The 20849-nt window shown below is 44.1% G+C and overlaps 1 protein-coding gene across 3 annotated transcripts; it reads left to right on the forward strand.

Moving 5' to 3' along the window:
* Positions 1–43: 43 nt before the first annotated feature.
* ZBTB43 (zinc finger and BTB domain containing 43) lies at positions 44–19428 on the forward strand. Of its 3 annotated transcripts, none has more exons than XM_036412045.2 (3): positions 44–196; positions 14233–15704; positions 18400–19428. In XM_036412045.2, exon 2 carries the CDS (start codon positions 14256–14258, stop codon positions 15657–15659), a length of 1404 nt encoding a protein of 467 aa, XP_036267938.1. In that variant the 5' UTR covers positions 44–196; positions 14233–14255; the 3' UTR covers positions 15660–15704; positions 18400–19428. The 3 variants fall into 3 exon arrangements, with proteins under 3 accessions (XP_036267938.1, XP_036267937.1, XP_045427989.1); XM_036412044.2 differs by having other exon boundaries at positions 19087–19428; XM_045572033.1 differs by lacking the exon at positions 18400–19428 and having other exon boundaries at positions 46–196; positions 14233–17174.
* Positions 19429–20849: the final 1421 nt, after the last annotated feature.

A 20849-nucleotide genomic window follows, 5' to 3' on the forward strand; every position in this document is an offset into this window, starting at 1 on the left:
GCCGCGCATGCGCACGCCGCTCGCTCGCCGGCGCACCCTCGGAAGCACTGTCAGCTGCAGGGGGCGGGCCCGGGAAGCGTTTCCGGGGGCGGGCGGCGCAGGCTGAGGCGCTCGCGGCGGCGACAGCTCGAGCGGGCCTGGTTCCGGCTGCGGAAAGGGTCCCGGGCCGGCTATGTGAGCGCGGAGCCCTTGGCAGGTACGGCGGGGCCGGGGCCGCGGGCGGGGAGGGCGCGGGCCGGGGAGCCCGCGAGGGGGAGGGCTCACCTGCGCGTCCGGTGCGCGCCGCCCGCCCGCCCCGCCGGGCCCGGCCGCCGACCCGGATGCTCCAGCCGCGCGCGGGCGGTGGGCATCCCCGCGCGCCGGTCCCGCTGCTGCCGCCTCCGCCGTCCCCGCGCGCGCACCGCCACGCCGGGGCCCCCGGGGGAGCGCGGCGCCCAAGGTCACCCTGCGGCGGCGGCGGCCGGACCGCGGCGGACCCGAGAGCTGAGAGATCAGCCGTCCTTGGGCGCCCTCGGGTTCGAGCCCAGGCCGGGAGAGGAAGGCTGCGCCCGGACGTCGCTGACACCTGCCCGTGCGCCTCTGGGTGTCCCCTCTGTTGCTGTCTGTGTCACCTGTTGTCACCCGCCCGTTTGGCCTCTTCCCTCGGCCCCTGTCAACTTTGTATCTCTCCCCGCTTTGTATCTCTCGAGCCCATCTCGGAGTGGCTGAACCTGGTTTTTATTCCTGCCTCCACCTTGCTTCTGTGCCTCTTAAACCCCTTCTTTCCCTCTGAGTCCTCATCCTCATCCACGGCCTGCCTGCAGGTCCAGCCCTCCGGCCCCGCCGGTTCTGCCTTCCTCTCTTGTTTTTGCCTCCCGTGGCTGGGTTGTGGCTGGGTTCGGCCGGGCAGGGCGGGCAGGCCTGCCCCGACCGCTGAGCCACGGGAGGTGACTCATGACCCCTTGAAGCTTCCTGTCCTGGTGACATTCTCGGTGACGAGCCTGCCGTCTGGCCTCCGCTCTGACAGGTGTCTGTCCCAGCTGAGTGTCAGGGTCCAGACAGCGGGCGGCTCAGCGGAATGGATCCTCGCCTTTTCTTACGTTCTTCAGCCTGCTCCCTCCGTCCCGTAGCTCCATCCCCTTCCCCCAGTTTGGCCTCCACGGCTCTCAACAGCTGCTTGACCAGACCTGTCTACACAGCGGAAGGAAGGGTCCGTCTGAGACTCTGCCCGTGAGGCTCACGGAACAGTAGCAGGATTTCGGGGAGAGCTGTATTTTTTGTTCAGAGATTGTCAGTATGTGCCGTTACTAGTAAATGATGAGAAACCTAATAATTTGGGGTTCACTCTTTGCTTTACGGAAGTACTCTCTGGAGAAATAAGTTAGACACAAAAGAATAAATATCGGATTGGTCCACTTACAGGAGACTTGTAAAATAGGCAAATTCATAGAGAAAGAAAGTAGGATGTAGTTTCCCAGGGGCTGGGAGAGGAGGGGAAGGAGAGTTATTGTCTAAATGGATACAGAGTTTTCGTTTGGGACCATACTTTCTGGAAATGGATGGTGGTGATGGTTGCACAACATTGCGATTGTACTAAGTGCCACAAAGTGTGCACTTTAAAATGATAAATTATATGTGAAGTGTGTTTTACCGCAATGCTAAAAAATTGCTCTTTGGAGACACCTGGAACTAACAGGCTCTTTGAAAATGTGATTTTAGCCCTAGCTCAGTGGTCGACAAACTGCGGCTCGATGCAGGCGGCTCTTTGGCCCCTTGAGTGTGGCTCTTCCACAAAATACCACAGCCTGGGCGAGTCTATTTTGAAGAAGTGGCGTTAGAAGTTTATTTGTTGTTGTTTTATTTTTGTGTTTTTTAAAAAACATATTTTATTGATTTTTTGCAGAGAGGAAGGGAGAGGGTTAGTGAGTTAGAAATGTCGATGAGAGAGAAACATCGATCAGCTGCCTCTTGCACACCCCCTACCGGGGATGTGCCCGCGACCAAGGTACATGCCCTTGACCGGAATCGAACCTGGGACCCTTCAGTCCACAGACCGATGCTCTATCCACTGAGCCAAACCGGTTTCAGCAAGAAGTTGTTTAAGTTTAAAAAATTTGGCTTTCAAAAGAAATTCAATCGTTGTACTGTTGATACTTGGCTCTGTTGACTAATGAGTTGCCGACCACTGCCTTAGCAGGTTTGGCTCAGTGGATAAAGTGTCGGCCTGCAGATTGAAGGGTCCTAGGTTCGATTCTGGTCCAGGGCACATGCCCAGGTTTCGGGCTCAGTCACCATTGGGGGTCATACAGGAGGCAATGGATTGGTGATTCTCATCGTTGATGTTTTTCTCTTTCTCTTCCTTTCATCTCTGAAATCAATAAAAAATATATTAAAAAGAAATATGATTTTAAAAATTCACTTTGTAGCTTTTAGGAATAGTATTTAGTTGAATCTACATTTATTGGTACCTGCTATCTTTGCCGCCAAGGTCCTTAAGAGTTTAGTTAAGCCGAGACCGTTTTTGGCTCAGTGGATAGAGCATCAGCCTGCGGACTGAAAGGTCCCAGGTTCGATTCCCGTCTAAAGGCATGTACCTTGGTTGTGGGCACATCCCCAGTAGGGGGTGTGCAAGAGGCAGCTGATTGGTGACTCTTTCTCATCAATGTTTCTAACTCTCTATCCCTCTTCCTATCTGTAAAAAATCAATAATATATATATATATATTTTAAAAAGAGTTTGGTTAAAAGAATTCTGTTAGAATCTTCCCCAAGTTTTCTACTTATAGCAGGTCCCATTCTGGCTCTCCTTCCTCCATATTCCTTGGATTCAATGCAGGAGTCTGCTGCATCAGTAGAAAATTTAAGGAAGATTTTGCTTTTCACATGAAGAAACTCATAGGGTTGGAAAAATTGTTTGTTTGTTTTTTAATTATAATACCAAAATTGTGTTAATTCTTTTGTGTATTCTGATAGGGAGGCCTTTATTTTATGCTTGTACTTAAACTACCAATTTGACTGTAAGATAGTTTATTAAACTTTCTTATAAGATGTGGCAGCTAAATTACAACCGTATTGTATTCTAGATTACATCGATTATTTTATATACTACCAAATGAGAAGAAAACATGGCAAATTAAGCTAAGACATATGCTTTCTTATTATTTAGGCTTTTAAATTTTCTTATTGGAAACATTTTTAGGCTTATTTAGATATTTTCAATGATATTCTAATGCATATGTAACAAGAAAGAATAAGTGAAATAAACAGGTTAAATTGTTCATTCAACTTAACATTCCTTCTCTTTTGAATAGTTTTCATTTCAGAATTGTGTTCATGCTTTTACACTGTGTTGCACTTTGTGCCAACATCCTGGTTTAAGAAGTTTAAAAATATGAAAAAAAATTTTTGCCTCTTAAAATTAGTGGCATGTGTTCCATATCATTTTCATGAGCTACTTCTTTTTACTGTATCTTTATCTAAAATAAGTTTGGAAAGTTTTCTGACTTGTTTGTAACATATTGAGGAAAAAAACTTTCCTTTTATTTTGTTGGTATGTAGTTCCTGCGTTGAGCATTTGTCCCCTGGTGGTCAGTATGCATCATAGCTACCAGTCAGAGCGTCTGCCCCTTGGTGGTCATTGTGCATTACAGCTACTGGTTATATAGTTGCTTAGCCTTTTATATATATATATAGATGATGTGATCACCAAGTCTAATGACCATTGTATTCCCTGTATTGTACATTATGTCTGCATGGCTGATTTATTTTAACTGGCAGCTTGTATGTCTTATTCCCCTTTTCTCTTCCACTTGCCCCACACTCTTCTTCCCTCTGCCAACTATCAGTTTGTTCTGTTTCTATGATCTGTTTTTGTTTTGTTTGTTTTGGTTTGTTTTTAGATTCCACATATAAATGAAATTATGTAGTATTTGTCTTTCTTTTTCATACTTCACTTAGCGCTGTGGTCGGCAAACTGCGGCTCATGAGCCACATGTGGCTCTTTGGCCCCTTGAGTGTGGCTCTTCCACAAAATACCACGGCCTAGGTGAGTCTATTTTGAAGAAGTAGCGTCAGAAGTTTAAGTTTAAGAAATGTGGCTCTCAAAAGAAATTTCAATCGTTGTCCTGTTGATAGTTGGCCCTGTTGACTGATGAGTTTGCCGACCACTGACCTAGCACAACATCCTTCAGGTGCATCCATGTTATCACAATGGCAAGATTTCATTCTTTTTGTTTTTGTTTTCTGAGTAATAGTCCATTGTGTGCATGTAGATTATTTTTATTCCTCTGCCTATTAATGGACATTTAGGTTGCTTCCATTTCTTGGCTATTGTAGATAATGCTGCACTAAACATAAGAGTACTTGATAACTTTTTTTTTTTTTTTTAATCTCAAATTGTTTACCACAATGGAATGTTTGCCTTGAAGTTTTAAAACATTCAGTGGTGGCTTAAAGGGTGCTATGAATCAAACTTCATAAAGTAAGTAGCATGTTTTTTACAAATCCTAAAAGAGGTTTTACTAAGTTTTTTGGCTAGAGTGTTTCAATTAGGAGAAAATATAAGGGTGCTGATTGACCATGGTCTGGAGATTTTATTTATTTATGTTTCTTTTCTTTTCTTCTTCTTTTTTTTAATTAAATTATTATCTGTGTACATATTTTAACATTGCCCCCCATATATACCCTCCCTCCCCAGAGTTTTGTGTCCATTGGTTGTACTTATATGCATGTATACAAGTCCTTCGATTGATCTGTTATCTCCCCCAGATCTCCCTACCCTCCCTACTGTAATTTGACAGTCTGCTTGTTGCTTTACTGTCTCTATATCTATCTTTTGGTTCATCAGTTTATAATGTTCTTTATTATCCATAAATGAGTGAGGTCTTGTGGTGTTTCTCTTTTATTGACTGGTTTATTTCACTCGCATAATGTTCTCCAATTCCATCCAGGTTGCTGCAAATGATGATAATTCCTTCTTTTTTTTATGGCAGCAGAGTATTCCATTGTGTAGATGTACCATAGTGTTTTTTTTTCCAATCATCTGCTGATGGGCACCTAAGCTGTTTCCAAATTCTAGCTATTGTAGATTGTGCTGCTATGAACATAGGGGTGCATATATCCTTTCTGATTGGTGTTTCTAGTTTCTTGGGATATATTCCTAGGAGTGGGATTACTGGGAGTTCCATTTTCAGTTTTTTGTGAAAACTCCACACTGTCCTCCACAGTGGTTGCACTAGTCTGCATTCCCACCAGCAGTGCATGAGGGTTCCACAACCTCGCCAACACTTCTCGTTTGTTGATTTGTTGATTTTGGCCATTCTGACAGGTGTGAGATGGTACCGCATTATTGTTTTGATTTGCATCTCTCGGTCTGGAGATTTTAATTCTGCCAAATTACATAGGCATTGACCAAACGACAAATGTGCCGTGGTAATGTAAGATGTGAACATTAAAGAAAATTGTTTAAGAGTTGTATGGGAACACTCATCATTCTTTACAACTTTTCTATAAAGCTGAAATTATTCCAAAATTAAAAGCTTATTTTAAAATAACCAACATCCTATATATTATAATATGCTAAGTGACCGGTCAGCTGTTCAACCAATCAAAGCATAATATGCTAATGATATGCTAAGACCATTCAACCGCTTGCTGAGATGAACATTAACCACCAGGGGGCAGATAGTCAACCATTTGATCAGTTGGGGTCCAGACAATTGGGACTGAGTGAGATGGGCTGGACATGCCCTGGAGCCTTCCCACAGTCCTTCGCTTGGCCTGTACCCTCTCACAGTCTGGGAGCCCTTGGGGGATGTTGGAGAGCCAGTTTCAGCCAGACGGTGGAATGACTGGTCACTGATAATCACTAACCACCACAGGGTAGAAACTCAATGCAGGAGCTGCCCCCTGGTGGTCAGTGCGATCCCACAGGGGGAGTGCTGCTCAGCCAGAAGCCCGGCTCATGGCTGGTGAGCACAGCGGTGGTGGCGGGAGCCTCTTCTCTCTTGCTGATTTCGTTTTATTATCCTCCTCCTGAATTCTGATAGAAGTTCCTCAACATGCCTTCCATATCATTGATTCCATCTTCTATGAAATTCTGCTGCTTATTGCCTGTTTAAATTTCTGCTCTATTAGTTTCCTACATCTTTCCTTTAATTCATTGAGCTCTTTTTTTTTATATATCATTCTGCTGTTTTGTCTCTTCTTTATATTTCATTCATATAGACCATGTTTTCCTAAGATAGTTATTTTAAAATGCTATCTAAACTGTACTCTTTATCTCCTGCTACTTTCTTCATTTTGTTATTGTAGAATCTATTTACAGACCTCATTTACTTAACAGAATAAACCATGGTGCTTTTATTCAGTTTATTATTTTTTCAGAGGGAAACATTGTGTTCAGGTCTGAAATTTTTCCCTTTGGAGTGGATTGGTTTTGGCCCTTCACCATACATCTGGGTGCTGTTGGAATAAACTCTTAGCTCTTCTGCTGGTGGACAGCCTGAACCATACCGACACCCGAGCTTGAGCTTAAAGGAATGGCTGGGGCCAGAAGAGAGCCTGAGCTCTGCCCTTTCTTCCTTGTTGGGAAAAGTGGTACCAGGGATCCACTGTGGTCTCTGGCTCAGCTGGCAAATGATGAGCGATGTCTTTGCTTCCTTCCTGGGCCCCTACTGAGCCCCGTCCTCATATCATGTTTGTTTTTTTTTAAAAAAAAAAGAAGAGAAATTCTGCCGAAACCGGTTTGGCTCAGTGGTAGAGCGTCAGTCTGCGGACTGAAAGGTCCCAGGTTCGATTCCGGTCAAGGGCATGTACATTGGTTCCGGGCACATCCCCAGTGGGGGTTGTGCAAGAGGCAGCTGGTCGATGTTTCTCTCTCATTGACGTTTCTAGCTCTCTCTCTTCCTCTCTGTAAAAATCAATAAAATATATTAAATAAATAAATAAATAAATAAATCCTTGCTGAGTCAACCTTTGGTATCACAGTGCAGCCACTTTTGAGTGTTGTCAATCTGCAGGACCTGTCCCACTGTCCACCCTCACTTTTTAGTTACAGACCTTCCAAATGGACAGCTCCTAGTGGTCCTCTGACCCAGTTGCTGCACTCTATGAGGATTGCCTGGTATAGCAGGTGGAGTTGCTGGGGCAACGGCTCCTTTCAGTCTGACCACATTTCTACTAACCAAAGTTCATGGCATATGGATAACTCTGATCTCTAGTTTCCAGGACTCAAGCCAACTTTTCCACACTTCTTAGATTATTTTGGCTAGGATGTGGTAAATGGGAAGGATTATATGTCTTCCTCTTATCCTGGTGGCACCAAAATTTATAGTGACAAAGATACATAACTGTAGGGTATACCAGGTTCCCTCCCCTGAATGCCTGGTGCTTTTTTTGTCAAGCTTTGGGTTGAACAACAGGGTTGTATTCTCCTTTGTTTGTTTTTAAATCTCCACTATCAGATTATAAACTCTGGACAGTGAGATGCCTTAAAGATCTCTGATAGGACCTTACATACAGTATTTTATATTGTTTTTGGCAAGATAATTCATTACTTCTGTTAAAGTCTTTTAAATAATTGAAACAGGAGCTATACTATTTTTATAGATCAAAACTGCCTGTAACTTTGTAAAAATTGCATACATAACAGAAAACCTTTAACGTTCAGGCTTTGCATGTTATTAAGATCAGGAAATATGTAAAAAGCCACATGCACCCAAAATTATGGCAGAGATCAGATTAAATTGCAAGTGACACAGTTAAAAATAAAGTTATATGACTTTTTCCCAGTTGACTTAAAGTGTGGTTACACACACACACACACACACACACACACACACGAATTCATGCATGGGCCTCTAACACACACACACACACACACACACACACACACACACACACACACGGCAGATTAATCTGGCCACTCAGTGTATATCATTGGTTTGCCATTTTAACCATTTTCAAGTGTACAATTCAGTGGTATTCATTGTACTTGTGCAACCAGCACCACTTTCTATTTCCAAAATTTTTTCTCACCCCAAACAGAAACTCTACCCATTAAGCAATAACTCTCCTGAGTCCATGGTAACCTCTGATCTACTTTCTATCTCTATGAGTTTGCCTGTTTTAAATATTTCACATACATAGAATTATACAATATTTGTACTTTTGTATCTGGCTTATTTAAATTAATGTTTATATGATGTTTCATTTTTAGCATAATGTTCATCCAGGTTGTAGCATGTATCAGAACTGCATTCCCTTTTGTGTGTGTGTGCTATATATGTCTTATAGCTATAATTGATTTATAATATTGTTCAATACCTTTACTTATAGATCTGTCTGGTTGTTTTTTTTTTTATTAATTATTGGAAATGAGGTGTTAAAGGCAATCTGTTATAGATATGTCTATTTCTTCAGTTTTATCCATTTTTGCTTCATTGTATTTTGCTTCATTATGTTTCTCTTGTTAGGTGTGTGTATATATATGTGTGTGTATTTATAATTATTATATCTTCTTGATAGATTGCACCTTTTATCAATATTCTTTGTTCTTGCACCCGTTGTGACTTAAAATCTGTTTTGTCTGATGATAATATAGGGATGGGCAAAAGTAGCTCTGTAGTTTGTATGGAAAATAATACAAGAATAAACTGTTTTATGTACTCAGAGTTGTAAACCTATTTTGCTGACCCCAATATAGCCACCCCAGCTCTCTTTGGTTAGTCTTTGCATGCAATATTTTATCATTTTATTTTCAGCCTCTTTGTGCCTTTATATATTATAGGAAGTGAGTCTCTTAAGGACAACATATAAATAAGTTATGTTTTTTAATCCATTCTGCTAATCTCTGCCTTTTAATTGGAGGATTTACTTCTATCATTTAGCTATTTTTTAAAATATCATGTATGCTTTTTGTTCTTCAGTTCCTCTATCACTGTCTTTTAAAAATGTTTGTTTTTTTAACTTATTTTTTTTGTTTTCCATATTGATTCCTTTCTTTTCATATATAGTTTTTGTTATTTTTATGTTATTTACATTGAAATTTACAGTCAGTATCTTAAGTATAACAACCTAGTTTGACTAATTCTTAGTTTCAATAGTATGTAAACACTCTGCTCCTTTTGTATCTTTGTCCCTCACCTTAATATGGTTATTGTCACAGATTACGTCTTATTACTTTGTGTGCCTATTAGCATAGATTCACAATTATTGTTTTATTCATTTAACTTTTAAATCTATAGGAAAAAAGAGTTATAAACCAAGCATGATAATACCAGTTTCTATATTTACCTATGTTGTTACCTTTTTCAGTAGTCTTTATTTCTGTATATAGCTTTGAATTACTATCTAATGTTCTTTTATCTCATCCTAAAGGACCTCACTTTATCATTTCTTGCAGAGGAGGTTTACTGGTAACAACATCCTTAGATTTATCTGGAAATGTCTTAATTTCCTCTTCATTCCTTTAAAATAATTTTTATTTATTGATTGATTTTGAAGAGAGAGGAAGAGAGACACATACAGAGAGAAACACTAATTTATTATTCCACTTACTTATGCATTCATTGGTTGATTCTCACATGTACCCTGACTGGGGATTGAATCTACAACCTTAGCGTATTGGGATGTTGCTTTAATCAGCTGAGCTACCTGCACAGGGTTTGCCTATTCTTCATTATTGAAAGTATAGTTTTGCCACATATAGAATTTATGGTTGACAGATTTTTCTTCTAGCTCTTTAAATGTCATGGCACTGCCTTCTTCTATTACTTTAAATGTGATCCTCTGCCTCCACGGTTTCTGATGAGAAAACTGGGTGTTAAGCTTTTATGTGATGAGTTGCTTCTTTCTTGTGCTTTCAAGATTATCCTTTGTCTTCGGCTGTTTACTATTGGACGTACAATGTATCTCATGTGATTTCTTTAATTTTATCACACTTGCAGTTTGTTGAGCTTCTAGATGTGTAGGTGTGTCTTTTATCAAATTTGGGAAGTTTTTGACCATTGTTTCTTCATATATTTTCTACCCTTTCTTCTTCTGAGAGTTCCATGATGTGCATGTTGGTGTTGGTACATTTAATAGTCCTACAGATGCCTCGGATTGTGTTTGTTTTTCTTTATTCTTCTTTCTACCATTCAGGCTGGATAATATCATTTGCTTTATCTTTGCTGACTTTTTTTTCTTCTGCCTGCTTAAATCAGCCATTGAATTCCTTTTATGAATTTTTAATTTCAGCTCATATTTGTTTCCTAGGTCTGCCATAACAAAACATCACAGACTAAGTGACTTAAATAACAGAATTTACACACACACACAGACACACACACACACACACACAATTCTAGAGGCCAGAAGTCTGAGATTGTGGTGTTGGAAGAGTTGGTTTCTTCTGAGCGCTTCTTGACTTGCAGATGGCCACTTTCCCACTGTCTTCATATTACACCACCTCCCCCCGTGTGTCCAAATTTCATTTCTTACCAACAGGCCAGTCAGATTGGATTAAGGCCCACCCTGAGGGCCCCATTTTAACTTCATTGCCTTTTTAAAGGCCTTATATCCAAATATAGCTACATCTGGAGTACCAGAGGGTACAGGGTTTCAACATATGAATGCAAGAGGGGATACAATGCAGCTATCACATAGCTGTTATTCTTTTAAGCTCCAGAATTTCTATTTGGTTCCTTTCCATAATTTCTAACTCTTTGTTGACATTGTTCCCTGATTTCCTTTAGTTCTTTGCCATATAGGGTTTTCATTTTGTTTGTTTTTAACAATCTGATACACAAGGTTATTGATTTAACATCTTTAACTAGTACTAATATCTGAAATTTCTGATTCTTTTTTCCCTGTGAATACTCCATATTTTCCTTTTTCTTTGTGTAATTTTTAGTTTTGGTTAAGAACTGGAACATTTTGAGTATTCTAATGCGGTGACTCTTGAAATAGATTCTTCTCCTCCGAAGCAATTTCCTTTATTACTTATTGAGGGCTGCAGTTGCCTGTTTGAACAGTGACTTTTTTCCAAACTATTTTTCAAAGTCTATAGTATTCCTTGTTGTATATAGTCACTGAAGTTTCTGCTGCTTTATCTATGTGGTCACACTGTGACTTGACAACAATTTCCTCAAATGCTTGGCCCAGAGGAATGCAGGTGAACATATGTTGTTTTTTTAAACCTTATGGTAGATGCTGCCGGGGAAGCCACTGCAACCTGAGGAATCCAAACAAAGCTGTGCGGGTCAACCAGGCTGGCCAGGGGCAACCCCGCAATTTTTGGAGGACATGGCCCTTGTAGGAATGTGGGCCAGTGTCCCCCAGGCTATGGCCGGGCTGAGGAACGGGGATTTTAGCTAGTTTGGACATGCTGCTTTCTTAGGTTCAGCCGCTTAGGTTCATCTTGAAGAAGGGAGAGGCTATAAGTTGCTGAAAGTGTCCTATCAGATTCCAGGGTTCCAGAATAGTTGATTCTGATCATTTTAACAGCTTACTGGTTGTTTTGGTTGAGGAACTGACCTCTAGAGCTTTCTACTTCACCATCTATATATAGAAAAGGCTAAGTAACTGGGCGAGATGGTAGGTATGACATGCACTGACCACCAGGGGGCAGACGCTCAACGTAGGAGCTGCTAAGCAATAGCAACTTTGCAGAGTGCCCTCTTGCACTCCGGGGCCCTCGGTGATGTCGGACTGTCAGTTTTGGCCGATCCCTATAGACCAGGCAGAGGAACTCCACCTGCTGGAGGGACCCTGCTCACTCCACAGATGTCCTTCGAGCCCCAGGTGTGGCCGGCCAAAGAGGGACGGTGGGAGGTTGGCTCTAGGGTTTGTCCAGCCCATCTAGCCCAGTCCTGCCCCACTGGCCACCTTCTAATTAATTTCCTTTCAATGTGCACGCCACAGAACCCAGAGTCAAGTCACCACCCACCCGTGGGCACCTCGAAATCGTGTGAGACCCAAACCCTCTCAGCCCCATCCCCATTGGGTGAGATCCAGACTCGGCTGGCCCCACACCCTCAAGCCCTGCCAGGTGGAGGGTGCGGCCTGATGTCCCCCAGCCCAGGCTGGGGGGGGTGGTGGTGGTGGGGGAAAGGGGCATGCCTTAAGGTCTCCTGTCAAACCCCACCAGGCGGGGGGCACAGCCTGAGGTTCCCTGGCTGGGCGCTGGGGCGGGGGCGTGGCCTCAGGTCCCATCCCTGGCCTTGTGCCACACAACCTCAAGTCCCTGCTGATGGCTCATTACGGGAACCCCGCCTCTGCTGTAGGCGCAGCCATCTTGTGATGGTGTGAGGGTTAATTTGCATATTACCTCTTTATTATATAGGGTTAAAGGAATGTTGGTCAAAACAGTGAATCATGGATTAGTCACTTTGGTGATTTGCCAACTTTTTAAAATCTTATATGATAACATCCAATATTGGTAAGAGTGTGGGGGAGTAGGTACTGTCATTACTGTGGGTAGGAGTGTGGTTTGCTGCAACCTTTCTGAGAAGTAGTTTGGTAATACATATCAGAATGTCAAATGCACAACCCTTTCTTTGACCCAGCAATTCCATTGATAGGGATTAATCTCTAGATATTCATGCACAGATGTCCATTATAGCATTCCTCATAATTTCAAACTGCACAATTAAAATTCTGTAAGACAAGAACTGCTTAAGTTATGATAAATCCATATAGCAGGAAACTAAGAGCCATTTGAACAGAATGAGAGGTTGTTTTATACTGATGTGTTGTCTTAGTCCACTTGGGCTCCTATAACAAAATAAATAGAATTTTATTCCTCAATGTTCTGGAGGCTGGGAAGTCCAAGGTCAAGGGGACAGAAAATTCAGTGTCACTCCCTGGTTCATAGGTAGAATTCCCTGTCCTATCTTTACAGGGAATTCTGGGTATCTCTTTTATAAGGGACTTAATCCCACTCGTGTGTATTAGTCCCTCTCCCCATTTTCCCCCCCAGTTAGCTAAAAACAAAATTCTACATTAATGAGGTCAAGCAGAGAATCTGTTTACATACTTCCATACTTTTACGTAGTTTTCTTTCCTTTTTGAAACTGCAAATATCTAAATAGTTTGTTTCTTGGTCTATTTTTGTTTTAAATTATTTTTTAAAAATATATTTTATTGATTTTTTTTATAGAGAGGAAGAGAGAGGGATAGAGAGTTAGAAACATCGATGAGAGAGAATCATCAATCAGCTGCCTCTTGAACACCCCCTACTGGGAATGTGCCTGAAACCAAGGTACATGCCCTTGACTGGAATCGAACTCTGGACCTTTCAGTCCACAGGCCGATGCTCTATCCACTGAGCCAAACCGGTTTCGGCTATTTTTTTTTTTAATATATATTTTATTGATTTTGTACAGAGAAGAAGGGAGAGAGAGAGTTAGAAACATCGATGAGAGTCATCGATCAGTTGCCTCTTGCACACCCCCTACTGGGGATATGCTCGCAACCAAGGTACATGCCCTTGACCCGAATCGAACCCGGGATCCCTCAGTCCCAAGCCGACGCTCCGTCCACTGAGCCAAACCGGTCTCGGCTCGGCTATTTTTGTTTTAAATTATGATGAAATATGTTAAGAGGCATAAACCATAAACTAATACTCCATTCTTAAAACACTGTCTTACCTCTTAAAATTATTAATGACTACTTGATATTTTGGCACCTTCTACAAAGAAGCAGAATGATGTGATAGGAAAAATAGCAGAGGCATTGGAGTCATAGAAACCTAGATTCAAGTCCCATTATAATAAAAACTTTTATTTTGACCTTGGCATAGTTGCTTGAAATCACTAAACTTGGATATCAATCCCTATATTTGCAAAAGGGTTTATTCATATATAGTAATTATATACCAGGGACATTATATACTCAAGAAACATTCATTTCTTCTCTTGGCATCTCTCCCTATCTCTCATTGTTGACTTCCAATCTTTGATTTTGTAGTCTGGTTCTTTTATCTTATATTTTTATCTCATACTTAGTATTTAGTAATACTTAGATATAGATTAGAGTGATATGATAAATATCACTGATAAATCTGTTGTGTTTTCAGACACTGGCGAAATGAAGAGTTAATACCATGATGAGTGGTTCTTCCTGCTAGCCTTGCTCTGGGGAAGGAATGCTCCACCCACTAATGCCCACAGGCAAGAGACTGGTGGTGCGGTGGGACCCGTCTCAGTTTTCTTACTCATCAGTAAGTTTCTCTTTGGGATGGCATTAGTACTCATTTTTCTTTCTTTTGTAGCACTGCACAAGATTTGTGATGAAATGGAGCCTGGAACAAACTCTTTTCGAGTAGAATTTCCTGATTTTTCCAGCACCATTCTGCAGAAACTGAACCAGCAGCGCCAGCAAGGACAATTATGTGATGTCTCCATTGTTGTGCAAGGCCACATTTTCCGGGCACACAAGGCTGTTCTTGCTGCCAGTTCGCCCTACTTTTGTGACCAGGTGCTTTTGAAAAACAGCAGGAGGATTGTCCTGCCGGACGTGATGAACCCCAGAGTGTTTGAGAACATCCTCCTGTCTAGTTACACAGGACGGCTAGTCATGCCCGCTCCAGAGATTGTTAGTTACTTAACAGCGGCAAGCTTCCTGCAGATGTGGCATGTGGTAGACAAATGCACTGAGGTTTTGGAGGGAAACCCTACCGTCCTTTGTCAAAAGCTAAATCACAGCAGTGACCACCAGTCTCCGAGCAGCAGTAGTTACAATGGCCTGGTAGAGAGCTTCGAGTTGGGCCCTGGGAGCCATACCGACTTCCCCAAATCCCAAGAACTGAGGGATGGGGAGAACGAAGAGGAGAGCACCAAAGATGAGCTGTCATCTCAGCTCACCGAGCACGAATACCTCCCCAGCAACTCGTCCACAGAGCACGACCGGCTGAGCACGGAAATGGCAAGCCAGGACGGGGAGGAGGCGGCCAGCGACGGCGCCGAGTTCCACTACCCCCGGCCCCTGTACAGCAAGCCCAGCATAATGGCGCACAAGCGCTGGATCCACGTGAAGCCCGAGCGCTTTGAGCAGGCGTGCGAGGGCACGGACGTGCATGCAGCCTACGATGAGCATCAGGTCACCGAGTCCATCAACAACATGCAGCCGGAGCACTCGGTCCAGCCTTCGGGAGTGGAGGATGACTTCCACATGGTGGAGCAAAAAGTAGAAGCAGAGTTTGACGAACAGGCTGATGAGAGTAATTACGATGAGCAAGTGGATTTCTACGGCTCTTCCATGGAAGAGTTTTCTGGAGAGAGGGCAGAGGGCAGTCTAATTGGGCACAGACAGGAGGCTGCCCTCCCAGCAGGCTACGGTGAGAATATCGACATGGTAACGGCGATTAAAGAAGAAGCTTCCCACTTGGGATTCTCGGCCACTGACAAGCTGTACCCTTGTCAGTGTGGGAAAAGTTTCACTCACAAGAGCCAGAGAGATCGACACATGAGTATGCACCTCGGTCTTCGGCCTTATGGCTGTGGGGTCTGTGGTAAGAAATTCAAAATGAAGCATCACCTCGTGGGCCACATGAAAATTCACACGGGCATAAAGCCATACGAGTGTAATATCTGTGCAAAGAGATTTATGTGGAGGGACAGTTTCCACAGGCACGTGACTTCTTGTACCAAGTCTTACGAAGCTGCAAAGGCTGAGCAGAATACAACGGAGGCTAACTAAAAATAGTGTCTGGCCCTTGAGTGGCAGGCACCAAAATAAAAGATGGTAATTATGCAAATCTGGGCACAGATGATGTGTGCTACTTGCTATTATGAGAGAAGCTTAAAAAAAAAAAGGAAGATATTTCTGAAAGACCAGTTCTAAGTAGGCCAATTAAAAAAATCCAATTGCTCAGATTTGTGTGCTCTAGTCCAGGGCTGGAGTAGGTAATGGGGGTAAGTTAACCCCCTTCCAGCTGGCCGGGGACCCCTTCAGGCTGTGATTGGGGCAGGTGGACTTGGCGATGGAGAAGTCTGCACTCGGAACTGGACGCTAGCCCGCCGGTTCCATTTCAGGTGGGAGCTGTTTCTGATCACCTATTACAAGGTCATGGAAGCTTATTTTGCTCTTACTCTAGATACTTAGGTGATGTGGATTTGTTTCAGTAGCTGCTTTACTGAAGGAAATGCTACTTACGTAAAAGCTACAAACAATGTGATTCTTAGGATACGAAATGAACAGCTTTCGTCTGGTTTTATTCTTTATAAAAGGGTATTTTAACTAAAACTAAGGAGATAGTAAGAGGGTGACAGTTGAAGCATAAACAGCTTATGGTACAAGCTTCGATTTCTATAAGATGCCCCTGTCACAGCGTGTTTCAGACTCTTGATAAGGCAGAATTTTTTATGTAGTGCTAGCATTTAGTCTGAACAATTGTGTCTAATTATAACTCTCCAGTGTGCCGGAGAGCAGTATTTCTAATTGGCTTGCTGTCCCAAATCCGTTATGTTTTAACAGCGGCATCCACACACTGGGACTTGCTCTACGGCTAGCAGACGTCTAGCCTGCTGTGATCGACCACGGTACCGGTGGCTGCTGTAGCCTTCTGCTCTAGCTTACCATAGATTATGGTCCTTCCCAAAGAGGTCCGTTAGTGACCAGTTAGTGGGAAAGAGCCAAAAGTCACAGCTGAGAATTACCTGTAAACTTCATAAGTAAATAGAGTGCTGCAATGACACTCCCCCCAGCTGTCAGAGTGAGTTACCAAGTAGCAGAATTGTGAGTGGCAGGTCACGGTAGAGGGGGAGAGACTACACAAGAAGAGAGGATCTTGGAACTGCATTGGTAGGGGGGGGAGTTATTCCCTTCGAGGGTCACACTGAGCTAAGGCGGCCAGGTCTTTCAGGAGTGCTGGCATGTGTTTTAAAAGGGGGGGAAAGGAGTCCTAATTTTAGAAAGTAGTCTGCAGATCCGTGCTCCCAAATTATAGATACAGCCACATAAACCTACAAGTCCGCATAGCCACCTACCAAAAACAGCAAGCTGAGCAGCTATTCTGAGACCTTTTCTCCAATCACGTTTCAGGGTGAAAAGCAAGCCTGTGTTCAGGATGCTCTTAAGCTATGTAACACACCTGAAATTCTCACCAGGGTAGGACAGGGTGCTACTCCATGTCAGCTTCTCCACAAACTTCCTGGTCTCTTCCTTCCAAGTGGAAACCTTTTTTCCCTGAAAATAAGAATAACTCTTCTTGGATTTGGGATGAAATTTTGTTTTCAAAGTTGGGTTTTGCTGTAATGTGACAGACATTGCTGGCAATGGCCTCTGACCCTTAAGCTTCTACCATCAGGTGTTTACTTGTTGAACGTTGTCTAGAAAGAGGAAAGAAAGTTCTTACCAGTTAACTGTAATCAAGATTACAAAACAGGGATCCACTCAGTAACACTGTATCATTCTCGATATATAAAAAGCACTTTGTATTTAAAACTTTATTATAATACATATATATATATAGTGTGTGTATATATATATATATATATATATATATATATATTGATTTTTTTAACCTAGAAACTAGCTATTACCTCTTGGTTGTTTGCCACGTTAATATTCTCTTCATGTTGAAACTTCACCATGACCAGCCCTTTCTCTGTGGACCTGACAGAGGGACTGACAACCAAGCCCAGCGGCTCCTGTCCTTTCTCTCATCAGAAGCCAGGGGTTGTAGATCTGATTGTAGCCAGTGTGTGTGAGGAGCAGCTGTTTCCTCCCCCTCACACTGCAGCGCTAAAGGCAAAGAAGCCCTTTGTTCTGCCAGCAGCTGATGGCCCTCTTCCATGGTAGCAGCAAACCAGTGTCTGCCTGTGTGGAAGGTGTGACATCCTGTTTCCCATTAAAGATTATATTCACACGGGCATTGGGACATGGGAGGAGAAGAATCCCAAAGGTAAAATTAAAATGCTGGGGGAACTCACAGTATCAGTCCTTCAGTTACGCGGAGGTCAGCCAGCACCCACGTCATGAGTAATGAAGTGCCCGCTCTGGGCCAGGAGGGAGCGGGGCAGCCCTCTGGTGTCATTTGGAAACAGTCAGTTGTGCTGGGACTTAGTCCCTGAGTTGTGAAGATGTGTCTTCTGTTGGCATCCTTATATGCACATCCGCTTTGGACAGTTTCCTAAACTCGGCTTTGGGGTAGGAGGTCATGCTGTATTACTACCTGTTTTCCCTGCCTCCCCTGGGTTGGATAGTCTGTCTCCTTAGCCTCTACAGCTTTAGAAAATCTTTCTCCTTCCAAAGTGTGGGTGGCTGTGGGTAACATTTTCCAAGCAGTCTTTCAGGGATCATGTCAGTGGCCTACAACCAAGGTCTTTGTCCTCTTCTTTGAGTCTTAACTGTGGTTTGATCACTCCCAGTGGGAAAGGGCTTCAAGGCACCACCAGTGGTATTTAATGTGAGCACTGATACCATGCCTTTTATTTAGATGCACACATTACAGTAATTCCCTGGGTAAGTAGGCGCCACTGTCTACGGAAGGACTGCGCAGCCTTCCTCTAGTGGAGGGTCACCCTCAGGCGCAACGGGGCCCAGCCTGTTGATTCTGATCCAGATCTCACCTTCCTTCGGTCTCTTCTCCTGGCCACAACTCTCAGAGAGTCTTCCCAGGAGGCTTCTCTCCTCCCTAGTGGGCTTTTCTGGAGTAAACTGGCCCTACGCTGGCTTCTAGCTGTTTGGGAAAGCTGCTGAGCCTCAGCGGCCCCTTCCGAGGAAGGAGGCACACAGTCCCCCAGCCGCCTGCCCCGAGCTGTGCTGTCCTGGGGAGGGGGGTTGGCTGCAGTCCCCTGGTCACCGAGAGTGAGGAGGACTCCATCACACCCAACCCAGGCGTTTGCCTTTCAAAGGTCTCTGATCATTGAGGAGTGCTGGACACCAAGCCACATAGTACCCTCCCTCAGCCCCGACCCCCATCTGTGCCACAGTTAATTTTGTGTTTAGGTTGCTTTCCTGGGTGACTAACTTTATTCAGTGAAATCAGGGTTTGTTTGATTGAGGGTTTTTTTTGCTACTTATATATTTAAAGGTACATGTTTCTTATTTTAGATCTCTACTGATAGTATTCTGTGGGAAGATACTGGAACACATTTTGCAAATGTGACTTTTTATTTTTTAGTTTTGCTTGAAGCCTGTGTCACATGTCAGTTGCTGCTGCCTTCTTTCCTTTTATGAGGTTCCAGAAAATTACTTTATTTATGAAAGTCAGGTGGCTCTTAGGCCATGAAACCATTCGATGATAAACAGATTATCACTAGGTGCATATCTTATTGATATTTTGTGAACTGTTATGCCTGTGTTGCAAAAGTTGAACAGTTTTGTCAATATATATTGCTGTCTTCAGTGTACAGCATGATTTTACTTAACTGAATGTTACTGTTTAATATTTTCTTCTTATAGAAGAGACCATGCCCTTTTGTATGACATGTTTTAATAAACGTTATCTGTCAATTTTGTAAAAGTTTTTTCACTCTGGGTGAAACATGTTTTTGTTTTCTTTCTGGCTTTTGGCATCTGAGAATAAAAGTTATATTGTGGCCTTTCAAGAGTCAATGCCAAATAGGCAGGCAGATCGAATAGATGGTGAGTGACCATTTGCGATGCCACTTACGATGATGCTCTCGTTAAAACCCGCCAGCCCCAGCGTGTGCGGGGTGCGCTGGCTGTTCTCTGCTCCTTCATGTCCGGCCTGTCTGGTCAGGATCTGCCAGATGTGCTAGAAGGAGCTTGGCACGTAGGCGGAGAGGTTGGGGAAGTATCTCCTGGCTTCTTCCTGCCAGGGGTGGGTGGATGGAGGCTGGGCTCCTCCGCCGAGGGCCATCGTTCCTGTCGGGCAACTTCAGGTTCGGTAACCACACCCTGCCTCTGTCACTTCAAGCCGAGAACTGGTCCTGGCTCCCTGTCTGCCAGGCCTTACGGGCTTCTCTGCCCTCGCCGGAGTCCCTTCACCCCGCCCACGCCCTGTGTAAGCAGTCCCCTTAGGACTGGTAACGCCTCCCAGCTGAGTATGCCAAGTGCTTCATACCAGGTCCCTGGCTGATGCCCCAGGTCTGTTCATGTCACGTGCAGCTGCTGGGACTCAGAAGGCAGGTGTTCCCAAAGGCAGGAAGGACAGTGGCCGGAGCAGAGCGGGGATGCGAATACAGAGCTTCGTGGCTGCAGCCCGCGGTCGTGGCTTTTCCTCTGCTCCATAATCCATGCTCTTCAGAGGGGCTCTGCCTCACCTCACTGCCCTTCCCCAGCCCTCCCCCGAAAGAAGAAAGCCCGAAGGAACAGCAGCAGTGCCCTTTAAAAGTGCTGCAGGCGCTGCGAGCCCCACATACTTCCTCACAACAGCTCATTACCCGCGACACTGCTTGTTTTAGACCAAACTTGCCATCTTCCCACACACCTTCTGTTACCACTGTTTGTTGTGAGGTTTCCCCTCCCCATCGCTGATGGTGAAGCTGCAGCTAGCCCGGCCACCCTCTGCTTTGAAGAAGTCCAGAAGAGCCGTTTCCAGCCTTTTCCCCCCAAGGTAGGGCCTGTCCATCCTGACCAAGGGCAGACAGCTCCGTCTCTGTGGCATGTGACCCCTCTGACCCCTCCTTTCAACCACTCTCCACCCCCCAGAGGACTCTGCTGAGGCCTGTGGTTACCAGCAGTCCAGCCCTCCTAGCAAGCAGGTTTTTTCCCCAGGGATCTATGGGGGGTGGGGGTGAGAAGCCCTGTCTCCTGATCAGGAGAAAGGAAAGCTGAAGTGGTTTATTTGTCTTCGGGGACAGAGTGGGGTAGGAGGTGAGCATGTGACGCGTGTGCAGTTTACTTAGATTTCCTCACCGTCAGCTCGGGGACAGCTTCCCTCCCACCGCCGGGGCAGCCCTTGAGACGTCTCCATGCCCG

The sequence above is a fragment of the Pipistrellus kuhlii genome, unplaced genomic scaffold, assembly GCF_014108245.1.
Source record: "Pipistrellus kuhlii isolate mPipKuh1 unplaced genomic scaffold, mPipKuh1.p scaffold_m20_p_43, whole genome shotgun sequence".
In the NCBI taxonomy this organism is placed as follows: Eukaryota; Metazoa; Chordata; class Mammalia; order Chiroptera; family Vespertilionidae; genus Pipistrellus; species Pipistrellus kuhlii.